This window comes from Marmota flaviventris, chromosome X, assembly GCF_047511675.1.
Source record: "Marmota flaviventris isolate mMarFla1 chromosome X, mMarFla1.hap1, whole genome shotgun sequence".
Taxonomy (NCBI): Eukaryota; Metazoa; Chordata; class Mammalia; order Rodentia; family Sciuridae; genus Marmota; species Marmota flaviventris.
In genome coordinates, this window is record NC_092518.1 from 17,826,738 (window position 1) to 17,843,311 (window position 16,574).

At 37.0% G+C, this 16,574-nt stretch overlaps 1 protein-coding gene across 2 annotated transcripts in view; it reads right to left on the reverse strand.

Annotated features, from left to right (window-relative positions):
• Apoo (apolipoprotein O) overlaps positions 1–16,574 on the reverse strand; it is a 53,352-nt gene that overhangs the window by 15,030 nt on the left and 21,748 nt on the right. For both annotated transcript variants that reach the window (XM_027927462.2, XM_027927461.2), the window contains exons 4-7: positions 13,813–13,867; positions 11,404–11,499; positions 5,443–5,534; positions 1,585–1,665 (exon numbers count right to left, since the gene is read on the reverse strand). In XM_027927462.2, the coding sequence (XP_027783263.1) occupies positions 1,585–1,665; positions 5,443–5,534; positions 11,404–11,499; positions 13,813–13,867 (324 nt within the window). The remainder of the gene's footprint in view (positions 1–1,584; positions 1,666–5,442; positions 5,535–11,403; positions 11,500–13,812; positions 13,868–16,574) is intronic.

Below are 16,574 nucleotides of genomic sequence, written 5' to 3' on the forward strand. Positions count from 1 at the left end.
GGATTCAATCTTTGCACATGTTAAACATGTGCTTTTATCACTGATCTACATCCCCATGCCACTTATATATACATATATACTTTTTTTGTTTTCTTTCTTCAGTGCTGGGGATCAAACTCGGGGCCTCGTGGTAGGCAAGTGCTCTACTACTGAACTACACTCCTAGTCCCATATATTTTTAAGAGTATTTTCATTTCAAATCATTGGAATCTAAATGAATTTTCTTTAATCTAAGATGCAGAAGATATGTTAATAAAAGAACCTTAATTCTGGGCTGGGGAGGTGGCTAAATAGTAGAGCACTTGCCTAGCACATGTCAAGCACTGGGTTCGATGCTGAGCATCACATAAAAATAAAAGTATTGTGTCCATCTACAACCAAAAACTATTTTTAAAAAAGAACCCTAATTCTGCTAGGTGTGGTGGTGCAGGCCTATAATCCCAGTTACTTGGGAGGCTGAGGCAGGAAAACTGTAAATTTGAGGCTGCCATGGGCAATTTAGCAAGACTCTATTATCAAAACAAATATTTAAAAAGAGATGGTGAGGTAGCTTAGTGGTAGAGCACTTCCCTAGCCAGCATGAAGCCCTGGGTTCCATTCCCAGTACTGCAAAAAAAAAAAAAAAAAGAAAAGAAAGAACCCTAATTCTCCCTTAGCTGGCTAGCTGTGCCTCTGAATGCTTAGAGGAAACATGATACCTTATTGTGTACTCATTCTTCTTTAACAGGAGAAAGGGAGAACATACTAGCAAACACAGGCCACATTCTAGCTATGTAACTGCTAGGAGAGATGAGAGGTAACATATCCTTATGATTATACAACCCTTCCTTCTGCCGTTCATCTACCAGATGGCACAAAGAATGTGGCCTGTAGCTGGTAGCTAGTCCCTAACACACCATGGCTCACACCCTTAGCTGGGTGATCAAAAGACACAGTACGGGCAAAGGAAAGAACAGAGTTTATGATAAGTAAAAAAAAAAAAAAAAAAAAAAAAAAGGTGGGGATTTCAATTATGTCTTTTGGGGGAGCACGGTATATTCTCTTTGAATCCATTTTTTTTTCCAAATTATTTTTTCTTTCTTTTTTTGTCTTCAGTACTATGGATTGAAACTAGGGCCTCACACATGCTAGGCAAGATTCTATTACTTGGCTAAATCCCTAGCTTTTTAAGATTTTATTTTAAGACAGGGTCTCATTAAATTACCCAAGCAGGCCTCAAACTCAAGATCCTTCTGTCTCAGCCTCCTGAAATTAAAGGTGTGTATCACAATGCAGCTCTGAATCCAGTTTTGATAAGACTTTAGGATAAGGTGCTACACTTTGAGCAACAATAAATAGATTAGAGTGGAAATTAGGGTCTAAGGCTGCAGTGGAATGCATTTTATGGTCACCATTGATTTGGTCCTGCTGATAATAACTAAGTGCTCAGAAATTGTATTGTTCCTCCACTAAAAAGTCCGAGCTGGAGATGCAACTAAAAACAAACAGAAAAAGCAAGTAAAACAACAGGGTTATCAAATATTTTACAAAACCATAGAGAAACCACACATTTAAACCAAAAGAAATAAAAATGATGTTTCTTACCTTCTGAAAGTTCTCCTTCCACAAATCTTCTATGACTATGTATCCTCGTAAACCCCAGTCATATAACTTCTCTCCAGTGACCTTGAAATGAAATGGAAAAGATCTATTGCTATTCCATACATGACTGGTGAGGAAGAGAATTCCCTGTTTTCAGGAAGAGCTGCATTTAAGCACATGACCACTACAGGAAGTCTTAGGACATACACATTAAAACTGAGTAACATAAGCAAGTAAAGAGTAAGAATGAAAAAAAAAAAAAAAAAAGAAATAAGAGGAAAAAATTAAAACAAAAAGGTAAGAATGATAGTATAGGAAGAAAAGTAGTCTGGGGCTGGGGTTGTGGCTCAGTGTTAGAGGCCTTGCCTGGCATGTGTTGAGGCCCTGGGTTTGATCCTTAGCTCCACATAAAAATAAATAAATAAAACAAAGTTATTGTGTCCATCTACAACTAAAAATAAAAATAAAAAAAGAAAAATAGTCTGGTTGTATAAGTTATCTTTTTAAATAATTTGCTATAAATTACAGGTATATATATTTTTGTGGTACTAGGAATGGAACTCAGGGCCTCATGCATGTGAGGTAAGTACTCTACCACTGAGTCACATCCCAGCCCACAAAATGTATATATCCTAAACTTTTGAAACTTCAGAGAAAAAAATAAGAGACCACTGTTAATATTGAAAATTTCTGAAAATCACATGCAAAAAGGTGTCTATGTATCCCATCTAGCACCCTGCCTAGTACATTACAACCAAAAAAGTCATATCTGCTAAGTTGAAAGTCAATCACTCATTTTAGGGACTCAGAGGAACAGTAAATGAACCCAGTGAAGATGATCCTAGTTTACCCAGCCCCCCCTAAATATAAAGTTTTTGGATTTGTACAGAGCTTTTGAAAGTAACAAAATCCAGAATTGTTCCTCTAATATCAGAGGCAAGCTCAGGGAGTTCATGACCTTAAAATGCACTTGTCTACCTTTGGCTAGCTGACTTGAATTGCTGGAAACTTTTTTTAAAAGTACTGAGCCTTCAAAAAAAATGTTTCTAGTAATTTGCATTCATTGGTCCTATGAACGTTGATTGCTCTTCTCTATCATACTTCTAATTTCTGAAAATGTTAGCCTCTTCCTAATTTTTGTAATTAATATTTGTATAATAGTGCTTGATTTACAAGCACTTTCACATGACTTATCTCTATCCTGTATAACACCAAGGAGACAAAAGGAGACACTTAGAGGCCAAGTGAATCATCTAAAGTCAAATGCAAGTAAATTCAGTGTGTTTGCAATATGCTGATTCCTTATAAATCATATTCTTTCAGTTGCTCCTACTGTTTTTAAAATATATGATATGATTCTTGGACCCATTGGTAGATGCATTGAACATTTATTACACATATGGGTGGTGCTATTCCTTGTATTTTACATTTCTGAGAAAAAAATAACATTCTCCATGAATCTGAGAATTTTCCTATAGTGCACTTATCTAAGTGCTACTGAACAGAAAATACAATATAAACCATTAAGGGGCTTGTCCAAGATCCAAGTATTCATAAAAAAGAAAACAAACTGTGAAATAGGAACTAAATGACACTGAAACAATATCAGAAAATTGCTTTCAATCACTGATGTTCATTTGGTTGTTTTATTCTGATAATATATGCAATGCTGGGCATGGTGGCACACACATCTCAGCAACATAGCAAGACCCTGTCTCAAAATAAAAAATAAAAAGGGCTGGGGATGTGATTCTGTAATAAAGCACCCCTGTGTTCAACCGCTAGTACCACAAACACACACAAAAAAATACACAATATATATATATAAAACACATTTTTTTTTTAAAGAGAGAAAGAGAATTTTTTAATATTAGTTTTCGGTGGACACAACATTTTTATTTTATTTTTATGTGGTGCTGAGGTTCGAACCCAGCGCCCCACGCATGCCAGGCAAGCACGCTACTGCTTGAACCACATCCCCAGCCCAATAACACAATTTTTTAAAAAAGAAAATAAAAATTTTAAAGTGACCAAACATATTTACAACACAAAGTTGATCACTGTAACCATTTTTATGTGTACAATTCAGTGATAGTAAGTTTATGTGCAATGTTGTACAACCACAACCACTTTCCATTTCCAGAATATTTTCATCATTCCAACAGATCCATAATTTTTTAAAAAATTTTATTAGGTGTTGATGGACCTTTATTTTATTTATTTTTAAGTGGTGCTGAGGATCAAACCCAGTGCCTTACACATGCTAGGAAAGTGCTCTACCACTGAGCCACAACCCCAGCCCCATAAAGTTTTATATCTAGTGAAAATAAAGTTAATATAAAAAAATTTTTTAAAGTATATTGTGACTTATTTTTACTTATTTATTTGTGGTGCTGATGATTGAGCCCAGAACCTTGTGCATGTGAGGCAAGCACTCTACCAATTGAGGTATATTCTCAACCCAAATTAATTGTTTTGTTCAGGTTCATTTTAGGTACAAAAAAAAAGAAAAAAAGACAAAACTACTTCTCACTGACTTTAAAAACAATAAGAATCAACTCAGATTTACATCCTACTATCTTGGTTGTAAACATAAAAGATGTTTTGCAACATGCTGTAACACATTAAGACAAAAAAAAAAAGACCTCCACTCTGGGGGCAGCTATATCTACTTCTCAATCAGCAGCCCAGCCTCTTTCCCCAACCCAGCCATTTACTATTTAAATCATAATAGACTGAGATGATGTTTAATCATTCTTTTAAATCTAAGGCAATCAGAAGTCACTCCCTGTTCCTGAGCTGGGACTGGAGCAGGGGCAAGAACATTACCTACTGCCTCCCAGGACCTTATAAACAATATCAAACCTATGCTGGGAAGATCATACTGGCCCTTCCAATGCCATCAATTTCTCACAGTTGGGGGCCACTGGAATCCCACCTACAACTACAGTCCCATCCAGGAATTTGTCATGCAGAATCCAGGGAGTTCATTATCAATCTATCTAGCTCAGAGCCTAATACTGGTGACTGCACTATTGTCCTCTTCTGGGACTTAGTATCCTTGTGATATGGCAGTTCTGGCAACTGGGTCTCTATCTCCATAATCTGTTCAGGACCTAAAAACCTACAGCCTGCTTTACTCTTACCAGTTTTCCTAGGGACTCCTATGTTTAGAATTCCCTTCTCCGAACAATAACTCCTAAGCCTGGCCTTTATCCTCAGAGTGTCTGATTCAGTTGATATGTGGTGGGGCCTGAGAATCTCCATCTCTAACAAATTCCCAGGGGATGCTAATGCTGCTGGTCCAGGAACCACCCTTGGAGAATGGTTTAGTTTACCCATGTTGTCTACCACTGTGATCTACCTCCTTCCAGGATACAATCAAGCTGAGGTGTGAAGGGCAAGAAAGGAGCAACAGCAGAAGGGACCACATGCCCTCAAGTCCCCAGTGAGAAAATTGAGGCTGGCACTAGGGAGATATGGAGGCCAAAGCACTGCCTGTGCCTGCAAGTCTATTGAAGAGAGGTTATGACCAGACACATCTGAACCGAGTGACCCATAATTATCAATTTAGAATGGGTCTTTAGACTTCTGTGTAAGTATACAGAAATATTGCCTTACATTTTCTTGGCTTAATGTTTAAATTAGCATGCATTATTTGAATACTGGCATCATAAATGGAGAGCCAGTGCTGAGGCACACAATGGAGAAAAACATTTCAATTTGTTGTAGTTCATCTATACGTTCAGCCAAATTTTAATCTGGTGTTTTTGTAACTACAAAATAAAATAAAATTAAGCAGCAAATCCTTATATCACACACAAGAATGAAGGACATCCTAACTTACTGGGTCTATCTCACCTGAGCAAATGCAATGGCTTGTTGTGGGTAATAGATAGAGGCAGCTAATCCCATGAAAGCAGGTGGATACACAAGCTTCTTTATTTTTGAACCTAATAAACAAAAGGTTGTACACACCATCAGATGATTCATTATCTGTCTCACCATTACAATTTACCTTATACATTTAATACTGAACAAGATTGTTTTGACCTTAAATTGAGAGAATGCATTTAGTAACAGTACTTACATGCCTTTCCCACAGCTTTATTAGACTATAATTCACAAAATTCACCCATTTAAAGTTCAAAATTTAATGGCTTTTAGTATGTTCAAAGAGTTGCATAATCATCATCAAAAACAATTTTATTATCCTCAAAAGAAACTCATACCTTTGGGCTGGGGGTGTAGCTCAGTGGTACAGCATGTGCTGGGCATGTGGGAGACCCTGGGTTCCAGAAAAAGGGAAGGAAGGAGAAAGGAAAGGAGGGAGGGAGAAATGGAAGGCAAAGAAAGAAGGAGAAAAGAAAGAGGAGAGAGGGAGAAAAAGGGAAGGTAGAAGGTAAGGGTGAGGGGTGGGGGGAGAGAGAAAGAAAGAGAAAGAGAAACCCACCAATATCCATTGGCAGTCACTTCCCAATTCCCCTTCCCCCCCGCCAGCCCTAGGCCACCAACAATCTACTTTCTGTATCTATGGATTTGCCTACTCTGAATATTTCATATAAATGGAATCATATGTTCCTTTGTCATTGGCTTCTACCACTCAGCAAATGTTTTCAAGAGAACCACCATTTCTAAGGAAGCAGAAAAACATTATTTTGAAATCAAACAAACAAATCAGAATTCTGGTTTCTAAGGTTTATGTTTTTCTAACAGCAAACTGGCTTCCTATTTAAATAATAAACACAATTGTTCCCTTCCTCTTCTTCCTGAGACTTCATTAAAATAACAGTAAAAGAATAAAATACAAATTTAAAAATCCACCATGAAGAAAAATGTGTGGAGAGGCCACTGGCAGATAAGAAGAATCAACTGGGGGTATAGATCAATGGTACAGCACTTGCCTATCACAGGCAAAGGCCCAGGTTCCATCCCCAGCACTGCAAAAGAAAAAAGTGTTAACCAATTTTCAGAAACTGAAGAGTGAAGAGAAGTAGCCTTAAAGTCTTGAAGAAGGGTTATAGCTAAAGAGGGAGCAGACCTGTCCCAGGCAGAGATGGCATGTACTATGGAGAGTGGAAGTGACACCCAGGAATCAAGACAGGGGACAAGTGCAAGTCATACATGGACAAAGTGATCCCTTCCTTTCCCTATGCGATCCCAGTGCAAAACTGCCCATGGCCAGGAATTCAAGCCAGGCCAAATTTTTAAAGCGCGGCAGGGTATTACTAAAGAAATGCCAGGGGTTTTCTACTAACAACCAAGATAGTTGTGTGTTTGTGCACACAGTTAGTGCTTGAGAGTAAAGCCCTTCTAAAACTGATCCTGAGTCCAGTCCAGCTCACCCTGAGGCAGAAGTGTCTGTCAGCAAGCCCCATCTAATACAAAAGCATGCTTACTAGCATTTCAATTGCCCCATTCTGAAACCTGACCTGACAACCAAGGATCACCAGTTGTTGGAGGAAAGCCTAGAACCTAAGACAAGCAAGGGAAAAAACCCCACGGGAAACAGAACTTCAAAACAAAACTAGACCTGTTATTAAGTATCATCAAATAAATTCAAGAAGCAACTACATTAAAAGAAAAAAGAATTCTATGAAAAAAGGAACATTCAGGGAATAAGAAAGAGTTCAAGGAAAGGAACAAAGTAAAAAAAATCTAAAAGGAATGAAACAAAACAATCAAGAAAATATAAGATATATAGGGTCATTTTTAAACAACTCAACTGCTAATTAATAGAAGTGCAGCAAATTTTCAAAGATGTGCCATATAGATATCATCCTTTAGCTGAAGGCTGGGAGCCACCCAATGTCCAATCAAGGAAAGAAAACATCTATATAGTCACAGCACCATAGAAATTCAGAAAACAAAAGATTTAAAAAGATCCTTAAAAGTTCGAGGAGGGAAAACAAAGAATGACTTCAGAAGGAACAGGTCTGGCTATTGACTCTCCCATCTATATGCCAGATGCTACAAGACCCAGTTTTCAAAGTTTTAGTGGAAAACAAATGATATCACTATCTAAACTATCACTTGGTATAATGGCAGACATGCAAGGTCTTGGAAAGTTTGTCTCCCATATATTTTTAAAGAGACTCTTTTTTAAAAGAAATTTAAGCATATGGTTGAACAACATGGCAAAATAAACCAAGGAGAAGATAACCCAGAAGATAAGAACAGGGGGCTCAAGCCCAAGAGAGCATAAAGGAAGTCCTAAAACAACAGCTGTGTTGAAGTCTGAGGTCAGGCTGCAGAGGATGGGAGCTATGGAGAAAAGAGGAATTGATAAACAACAGGATGCTGAATTTGGAGAAACCTGAGAATGAGGTAAAAACAAAAAGTGGCAGAGGGTGAAAAAGGAGAATGCAGGTGGACTTAACATTAGAAATAGTCACTGAGGGCTGTGGTTGTAGCTCAGTAGCGGAGCGCTTGACTAGCATGTGTGAAGCACTGTATTCAATCCTCAGCACCACATAAAAATGAGCAAACAAAATAAATGTATTTTGTCCATCTACAACTGTGTGTGTGTGTGTATGAAAAAATAAAAAAAAAGAAGTAGTCTCCACTGAGAGGCATGGATGGTGTTTTTGATGGATACACGTTAGGGCAATGTGTATTAATAATATACAATTCTACCAATGCAAGTGCTGCTTATTAATTTTATACTTTATTTTTCTTAAAAAAAAAATTTTGTGGGGCTGGGTTTTCAACCCAGGGCCTCAGGCATGCTAGGCAAGCACTCTACCACTGAGCTACACTCCAAGCCCCTGGTTTTAAACTTTAAACAGATAAATATTCAAAGATAAAACTGGGGCTATTGAGAATATGAGTATTATCGACTAGACTATTAATAAGTTAATGTTTCGGGGCTGGGGTTGTGGTTCAGTGGTAGAGCGCTTGCCTCACACATGTGAGGCACTAGGTTCGATCCTCAACACCACATATAAATAAATAAATAAACAAAATAAAAGTATTGTGTTCATCTACAACTAAAAAAATATATTAAAAAAAATGTTTCTCTCCAAGTCCTATTGCCTGGGTTAAAAGGATATAATTATCCTGGAACAGAAAAATCTGTTATTCCTCAGGTCTTCCCTGTCCACTTGAAGCTTTATGCCCAAGCAGGTGGGGACTAGCTGAAGAGACCAGCAAAACTAATGACACTCATTTTTCACTTCTCTAGGGAAAGCTGATAAGTAGCAGCTCTTGGGTTTTTGGGCCCTGCTGGTCTACACAATGAGCTGGAAGGTCCACACACACACCTTAGGAAGGAGGTATGACTGCATGCCCGCATGCCCACCTTCATGCTCACCCCTCCCAAAAAGCCAGTGGTGTAGGCAGTGAGTATCAGCGTTGCAAAGGACAATTACTCACTGGCTGTCAGTGAGGGGAAGAGCCACCAGAAGCACAGCTCTCACTCTGGGAGCACTGTGTCACCATTATAGTCGCAGGCCTCCTCATTAACTTAGGCACACTACTTAGCAGGTGTGCTCAAGAAACCCTACCAGGAGGGACTTCTGAGCCCATCCTGCTGCTGCATAGGGGATTATCTCCCTGGAGGGGCCTGAAAACCACACTTGTCACCCATAAATGAGTCTACCATCCCATTTATCTTGCTCAGTGAACCCCTCTGATGCTTTTCACCTCAGGCCCTTCTAAATGGCCATGAAAAAAAATTTACTATCACCTGTGAGTGCATGAATGTGTGCATGCACACATGCATGTGCCTATGTGGACATTTTTTTTTAAAAAAAGAATGAAAGTTTCAAATTATTTTAATGCTACCAGGCCCTTCCAGGAAGGGAAAAAAAAGCTAGGAACAAATAAGCAAACAAACACAAAGGGATAGGACCCATGGTAGCAGGTACACTTTGCCCAGGAGAGTGCAGTCTCCAACCCTCCTCAGGATGGAAACCCTAGAGGATGGCGGACAAACACCTGATAGGACAGGAAGTTACCCATAGCACTGAAAGCTTTCTTTGGGCTTGCAAGACTCCCCCACATGCTCAAACAACAGAGAGGGAGGTAGAAGCTTATCTCACTGGATTCCACATTCTAGTCATAGCCACAATTCCAATACCCCTGGCCTTGGGATGTTTATAAATCCCAAGCACTATTTAAATGACAATGGAATCCTTTTCTGAACAGCTTTGCAGGAAATAAGGGGAAAGATATATGAAAAATAGTGTTGCTTTGCAAATTGGTTACTAAAAAAAAGAAATGGAAATTTAATTCTCATTGCTTAGTACAAGATGAGAGAAAGGCAAGGAGACTAAGATACCGTTCATTCAGCAGGTGAATTGGGAGTAGCACTAGGGCTGCATTTACGCTCCAGATTCTAAAATAACACTTAATGCATCAAGAAGAAAGAGTTCTAAAACTGGTGAAATAGGTATCAAACTATGGTTCTGTTTTAGGGGGGTCAGATTACAGGGTTCTTTATAGGAATTTCTCTTTAAGAATTTAGGTTTGAAGCTCAGTTGTAGAGCGCTTGCCTTGCACGTGCAAGGCACTGGGTTCAACCCTCAGTACCACATAAATGTAAAATAAAGATATTGCATCCATCTAAAACTAATAAATAAATATTTGTTTTTAAAAAAAGAATTCCTGTAACTGGAGCTGGGGTTGTGATTCAGTGGTAGAGTGCTTGCCTAGTATGTGTGAGGCACTGGGTTCGATTCTCAGCACCACATATAAATAAATAAAGGTCCATTTACAACTAAAAATATATTAAAAAAGAAAAAGAATTCTTTAACTGAATTTTATACCATAAGCATTCATTTTAGAGTCAGCAAAACTTCAAGAATTTCACAAAAACTTAAACTCATCATAGTAAAGTCTTTTATCATCCTTTATTTTTTATAAATGTTCTGTAATCTAATAGTGAGTGTAGTGTTATTTTGGGGTTGGTGGTGCTAGAGATTGACCTAGGGCCTCATATATGCTAAGCAAGTGCTATATCACTGAGCAATGCCTTCAGTACCTACATAATATATTTAAGTTGACATTTGTTAGCTTTTTTTATTGAGATGGGGTCCTGCTAAGTTGCCAGTGCTGGCCTTCAACTTCTGATCCTCCTGCCTCAGCCTCCGGAGTAGCTGGGATTACAGGCCACTAAACCCAGCTTTAATTTTAAGCATTTTAAAATTTTTTACATCATTACTGACTGAAGCCATGACACATCAAAAAGTTAATAAGTTCTCTATTAAGTTAGTGCTCTATTTACTGTGATTAATAGCCTGACAATAACAGTGAAACATTTAGAAACAGTTTATTTCTCAGGTATGAAAGACTGAACAAAAATTCACTCTAGCCAGGCATGGTGGCGCACGCCTATAATCCTAGAAACTCCAGGGACTGAGGCAGAAGGATCCCGACATCAAAGCCAGCCTCAGCAAAAAGCAAGGCACTGAACAGCTCAGTGAGACCCTGTCTCTAAATAAAATATAAAATAGGGCTGGGGATGTAGCTCAGTGGTCAAGTACCCTGAGTTCAATCCCCAATGCCAAAATAATAATAATAATAATAATAATAATAATAATAATAATAATTCACTCTGTACCTAAGAGCAGTAAAGAGTTGAACAATAAATGTACTTATAAGAAAAAACTAATTTCTTTTCTACAAAGAGTACAAAATTTATATTTGCTTAAACAGAATGGAGTGAATGACTATATTAATTACATATTAAGAAGTCAATGTTCAGGAACCAACTCATTATTCTGAAAACTGTTCATTGAAAGTAAAGAACCAAACATACCCTATCTTTCCCACAAGAACTGACTGTTCAAAAAAAAAAAAAACCCACAAAATTGCACCCACCTCTAGTGAAAAGGAGTCCAACAAGGCCAGCAAAACCAATAACACCAAGTCTTGGAAAAAATCCAGGAGGTGCATTTTGGAGATATTCATAGCTATCTATAATAAAATCAGATTGGAAAAAAAATCATAAATTACTCATTAAAAACCAAAGTCTTACATACAAGTAGTACATAACAGTATCAAAAGCTTTTCAAACCACATATTGTTTGTATGCTGCTAATAAACTTCTTTTATATTCTTTCAGGAACCAAATATATAAGCCTAGGAAAAATAAGTATCCTTTGCCATCTGAACTCATTATTTGAACTCAAGAACAATAAATTTGGATAATGAAGGAAACTTGTGGGGAATAGCCACTGTTGGTGGTGACAGAATAAATAAAAATAAACATAACACATAAGCCTATTCACCATGCCTTGTGACTCCATTCACATAATGCATCCTCTCCTCTCCCCTTCAATGAGCCAGTCTCACCCAGATAAGACCTAGCTTGGACCCTATCGCCTCAGAAAAGTGTTTTCTAAGTTCATCAGCCCAGACCTTTTGTCTTCATTGGGAATCACATATTTATTCTCTATACCATCACTTGGTACCTAACTCTATAGCACACTGCACTTAACTATTCAGATGTCCCAGGAAACACACATCTGAATAGTTAAGTGCAGTGTGCTATAGAGTTGGAGAATATAAGCTCCTAAATGGTGGATTTGTGATACTTGTTACATGTTATCTTCCCTCAGTGTTAACAGCGGATAGTCATTCCACAGACATTTATTAAGAACACTGACAGGAGATGAGAAATACTGGATGAATTAACAAATGAATTTCAGCTAGCTCATGACTTACAAAGCCATCCTGTATGTCTCACAGCCTCATCTTCAGCACTCTCTATCTCCTTATAGTCCCACCTCCAAGTCTTGATCACACTGTGTCTGCAACACCCACGTGTTGGTGTGGCTAACACTGGTCCTTGAAGAGTCATCTTAAAAATCCTTCCCCTCACTGCTCCCAACTCCCCAATCACTATTCAACTAGTCTCCTTCCTCTGTACCTTCAATAGTGGTCTGTAATTATTTCTGTATTTGCATTAGTATTGAATAATTTATTATATGTATCTTACTGGTTGTGACCACTTTCTTAATCAACTTTGATCTTCAATGACTGGCATGATGTGACTTGACAAACATATGCTGAACTGAACCAATAAGCTAGAATACTGAGTAAATCTCTCCCCCAGAAAACACCAGATACTTAAAATTTTCCTTTCATGATTCTTTGGGAGATGTGATAATCATTTTAAACACTATTACAGGGCTTGTGTTATACATTTGCATTAACTTCCACCTGGTTAAAATTTTTACTTATTTTGTCTTCAATCTAGTCTTGACTTTCTATCCTCTCAACTTGGTTTTCTGAGGCAATTTTCTACTTTCCTTTATTTTTGCCTACCAGCATAGTGTTGTTTAATTCTAGACATACACATAAGAACAGTTGACAGGAGGAGACCCAGATGGCTTTTCGTGAGCTGAGCAGAAGTAGGTAAATTACAAAGAAATAGGGAAAATGATGTTTCAAGATTGCTCTTGAAGCCAGAGCCCAGCTTCTGGTAACATGCCTTCACTGTAGCTTCTGGAAAATGGTCTGAGAGCTTTGGCAGATAATAACTCATAATGGAATGTTTCTGCTTTAGAGTTTTGCAGTAACTGAGTCCAGGAAAAGAAAAAACAAAACAAATACTGCAAATAATGAATGAAAAGGCTTCTTCAGTCCCATTTTTTTTTTGTTATCATGAAAACACATCCTTTTAAAAACAAGATTTTGATTCACCAAGATGCACAATGAGGGGAATGAAATATGATCAGTCTCTGTTTTACCAGTTCCTGACATTAGTCAGAATGTAGACTGTGAGCTCAGTTTATGAGTACAGGTAGGTGATAAGTGGCCTATATATGAGAAACAATCAAGGACAATGAAAAAAAAATGTAGGAACACTACTAATTATGCAATAAGACCTTTCCCAGGCACAGCAGCTCAGTTCCTTCCTGCCTCTAAACTTCTATAGCATGTAATAATAGCAATGTAAGTTAACTATTTTGATTCTAGGAATCTACTGATGAGTTAGTGTGCTGTACTACATTGTACCTGGAAATCCATTTTGTTAAAAACACAGTGTATCTGCACTTGCTAACCCTATAATCTTAATAATGTTGAAGAAACTTAGGGGATATGAGCCTCCTGAAATCTGGATGAAAAGAACAGATTTTCTTTCTAGAAAAATTCACACAGTTCTAAAATTCTGCGTAAGATTTAAACAAATCCATATATCTCTAGATTCCATTCATAGAACTCCAGTTAAACAGTTCAATATTATTGAAGTAACTGATTATGCCTAATAACAAAATGACTTACCTAGCCCCCATTGAACCAAACTTTGCATCTTGGGCTTAGTTTTGGAGTATGTTTCCTAAAAAAGTAAAAAGGAACAGAATGAGTAGAATTTGCTGATTATAAAGTAACAATATATATATACTTTACTGAACATTTTTGTTTTTGATGCTGGGAACTGAATCCAAGGCCCTGGGAGAGCTAAGAACATGCTCTACCACTGAGCTACACTCCTAGCTATTAACAGATTTTGAATAAAGAGATACTTTCTGGGTTCTTTTTTTTTTTTCTTTTGTAATTTTCCCTTCACTGCAAACTGCTTAGCAGAATGGTTTCCTATTGCCACAGGGGCAAAGATTCCAACTACAGTGCTTTTAACAACCCAGCATTCTTACTCTTCTCCTAAAATGGAAGAAAATAGACTAAAGATCAATCCCCTTGATAATTTAGAGGCAATCCTTTTCCTATGAAATTAAATTTGTGTTTCATATTGTCTATTTCCTGGTTTTGCCATTATTTTATAGCTTACATCTGGAAAGTACCCATTTGAAGCAGAAAATGACCAGCTTCAATGAGACAAAGGATCAAATGACTCAGTTTGGAGAGATACCCCAAAATTCTGAAGCAAATGAAGTAACAACATTCTTTTAATAACAATAAAAAAAAGCTTTGTAGCCAGGCAGTGGAACAGGCCTGTAATTCTAGCACTCCCTGAGGCTGAGGTGGGAGGATCCTTAAGTCTAGAAGTTTGAGAGGAGCTTGGGCAACATTGAGATTCCATCTCAAAAAAGGAAAAAAGAAAAAAAAAAAAAGCTTTGTATATGAACATCAGATGATCCTAAAGGAAACCAGGGACTAGCTAGAAGATATCCACCTTCAAGACCTCTACAGCAAAGATGGAAAAGGAGACATTAGGGTATTAGAAGGATCAGAACTGCCATTTAAAAAAAGGATTTATTTTAGATAATTCAGTTCAAGCCAGAAAAAGTTACTCTCATTATTTTAAATGGCCTTAAATAATAAATGCTGAATTTGGGGGAAGACAGAAAGAAATGAATATTTCTTCAGTAAAATCCATTATAGGTTTCTCTTCCACCCATTAAAGAGAAAGAAAACCTACAGGTTGAAATACAGAGTGACAGTCCACTTCTTTTACTAGATTAATATTTTACTATTGGGGCTGGGGTTGTAGCTCAATGGTAGAGTGCTTGCCTAGCATGCGTGAGGCACTGGGTTCGATCCCCAGCACCACATTAAAAAAAGTTAAAAACAAATAAAGTAAAGGTAAAAAAAATATTTTACTATTAAAACAAATTAGATCTTCAAGGAAGGACTAGAAATTGGTGGTCTGAAAAAGGAACCAGGAATTAGAAATATTTCCATTCATGAAAACTTCATTCCACCCAGGAAAATAAAACCATTACAATTAGAAGAAAATCATTTAGAAGTAGTGCAAACAGATATGCTGATAACTACTTTATCATCCAGAGAGGTGTTTTACTGCACTGAATATCATGCATAAAAGGAAAAGGAAAAGACAAAAACAACGTTAGGTTGTTGAAAGGTAAAAAGATAAAACACTTTCATTAAAAAAATATATTGGGCTGGGGGTGTAGTTCAGTGGTAAATCATGTACTTAGCATGCACAAGGCCCTAGGTTCAATCCCCAGCACCAAAAACAATACAAAATCAGACATACCAGAAATAACAATAGTCAAGCTTACATGACACAAAAATATTTACACAAATTTATTGACCTTATGTTTTTTCTTTCTTTTTTATTTTGTTTTGTTTTTTATTTGATTTTATGGTGCTAGGGATTGAATCCAGGTCCTTATACACGCAAAACATGCTCTCTATCATTGATCTACACCTCAGCCCCTTGCTGACTTTATCTAAACTATTTACAGACAGATTAAAAACCTAGAACAAGATAACAAAGTCTAAGCACTTTACAACACAATACGTATAAAGTCTTTAGGTATTTCATAACTCACTTAAGTATAAAGGCCCAAATTATATTATTGATAGAGGTCATGGGCAGTACTTTTTTATCTCACTTGGTAAACAAAAACTCAGCAGTGGCACATGAAACTTTCAAATTTTAAGACAAGCCCTGGATAAAAATTGAACTTGTAAATCTCAAGCAAAGTAAATCTGACATTTCATACACACCAACATATTAGTTTTTATTCATTTTTTATTAGTTTTTATTCAGTTTTCAAAATCAAGATGAAATATGGCAAACATGTATCAATACCTACAAATTCTGTAAATTGCAAACTTTGGTTTCAGGTGTTAAAAAAACACAGAAATACTTTCACTCCCATCATGACAAATGTCTGACCTAAAACATAAGTTAGAGACAGAAGCCGACCTGTACCTGTAGTTCATTGGGACAAACAATTCAAATATGTAATTCTACCCTATTTTGGCATCTACCTTTCTGTTACAGCATTTTAAATGCACTAAAACCATTTGTTTAAAGTGACACAGGTGTCATATACCTTATATAAAATGCTTAGGACTAGAAGTATTTTATATTTTAGAAGTTTTCTTTTTATTTTGGAATACTTGCATAAACTATACCAGTTGAACATCTCTACTCTGAAAATCCAATATCCAAAATGCCTCACGATTAGAGATGCTCAGTTTATAGAATCTCTAAGAAAGAAAAATGTCCCAGTTTTAGTATGTTTACATTATATCCGTTTACTTTCATTACAGTCCCATATGCTCTCTAGTAAACACAATGTTTTCATAACCACAACCAACAAGGCAATTAC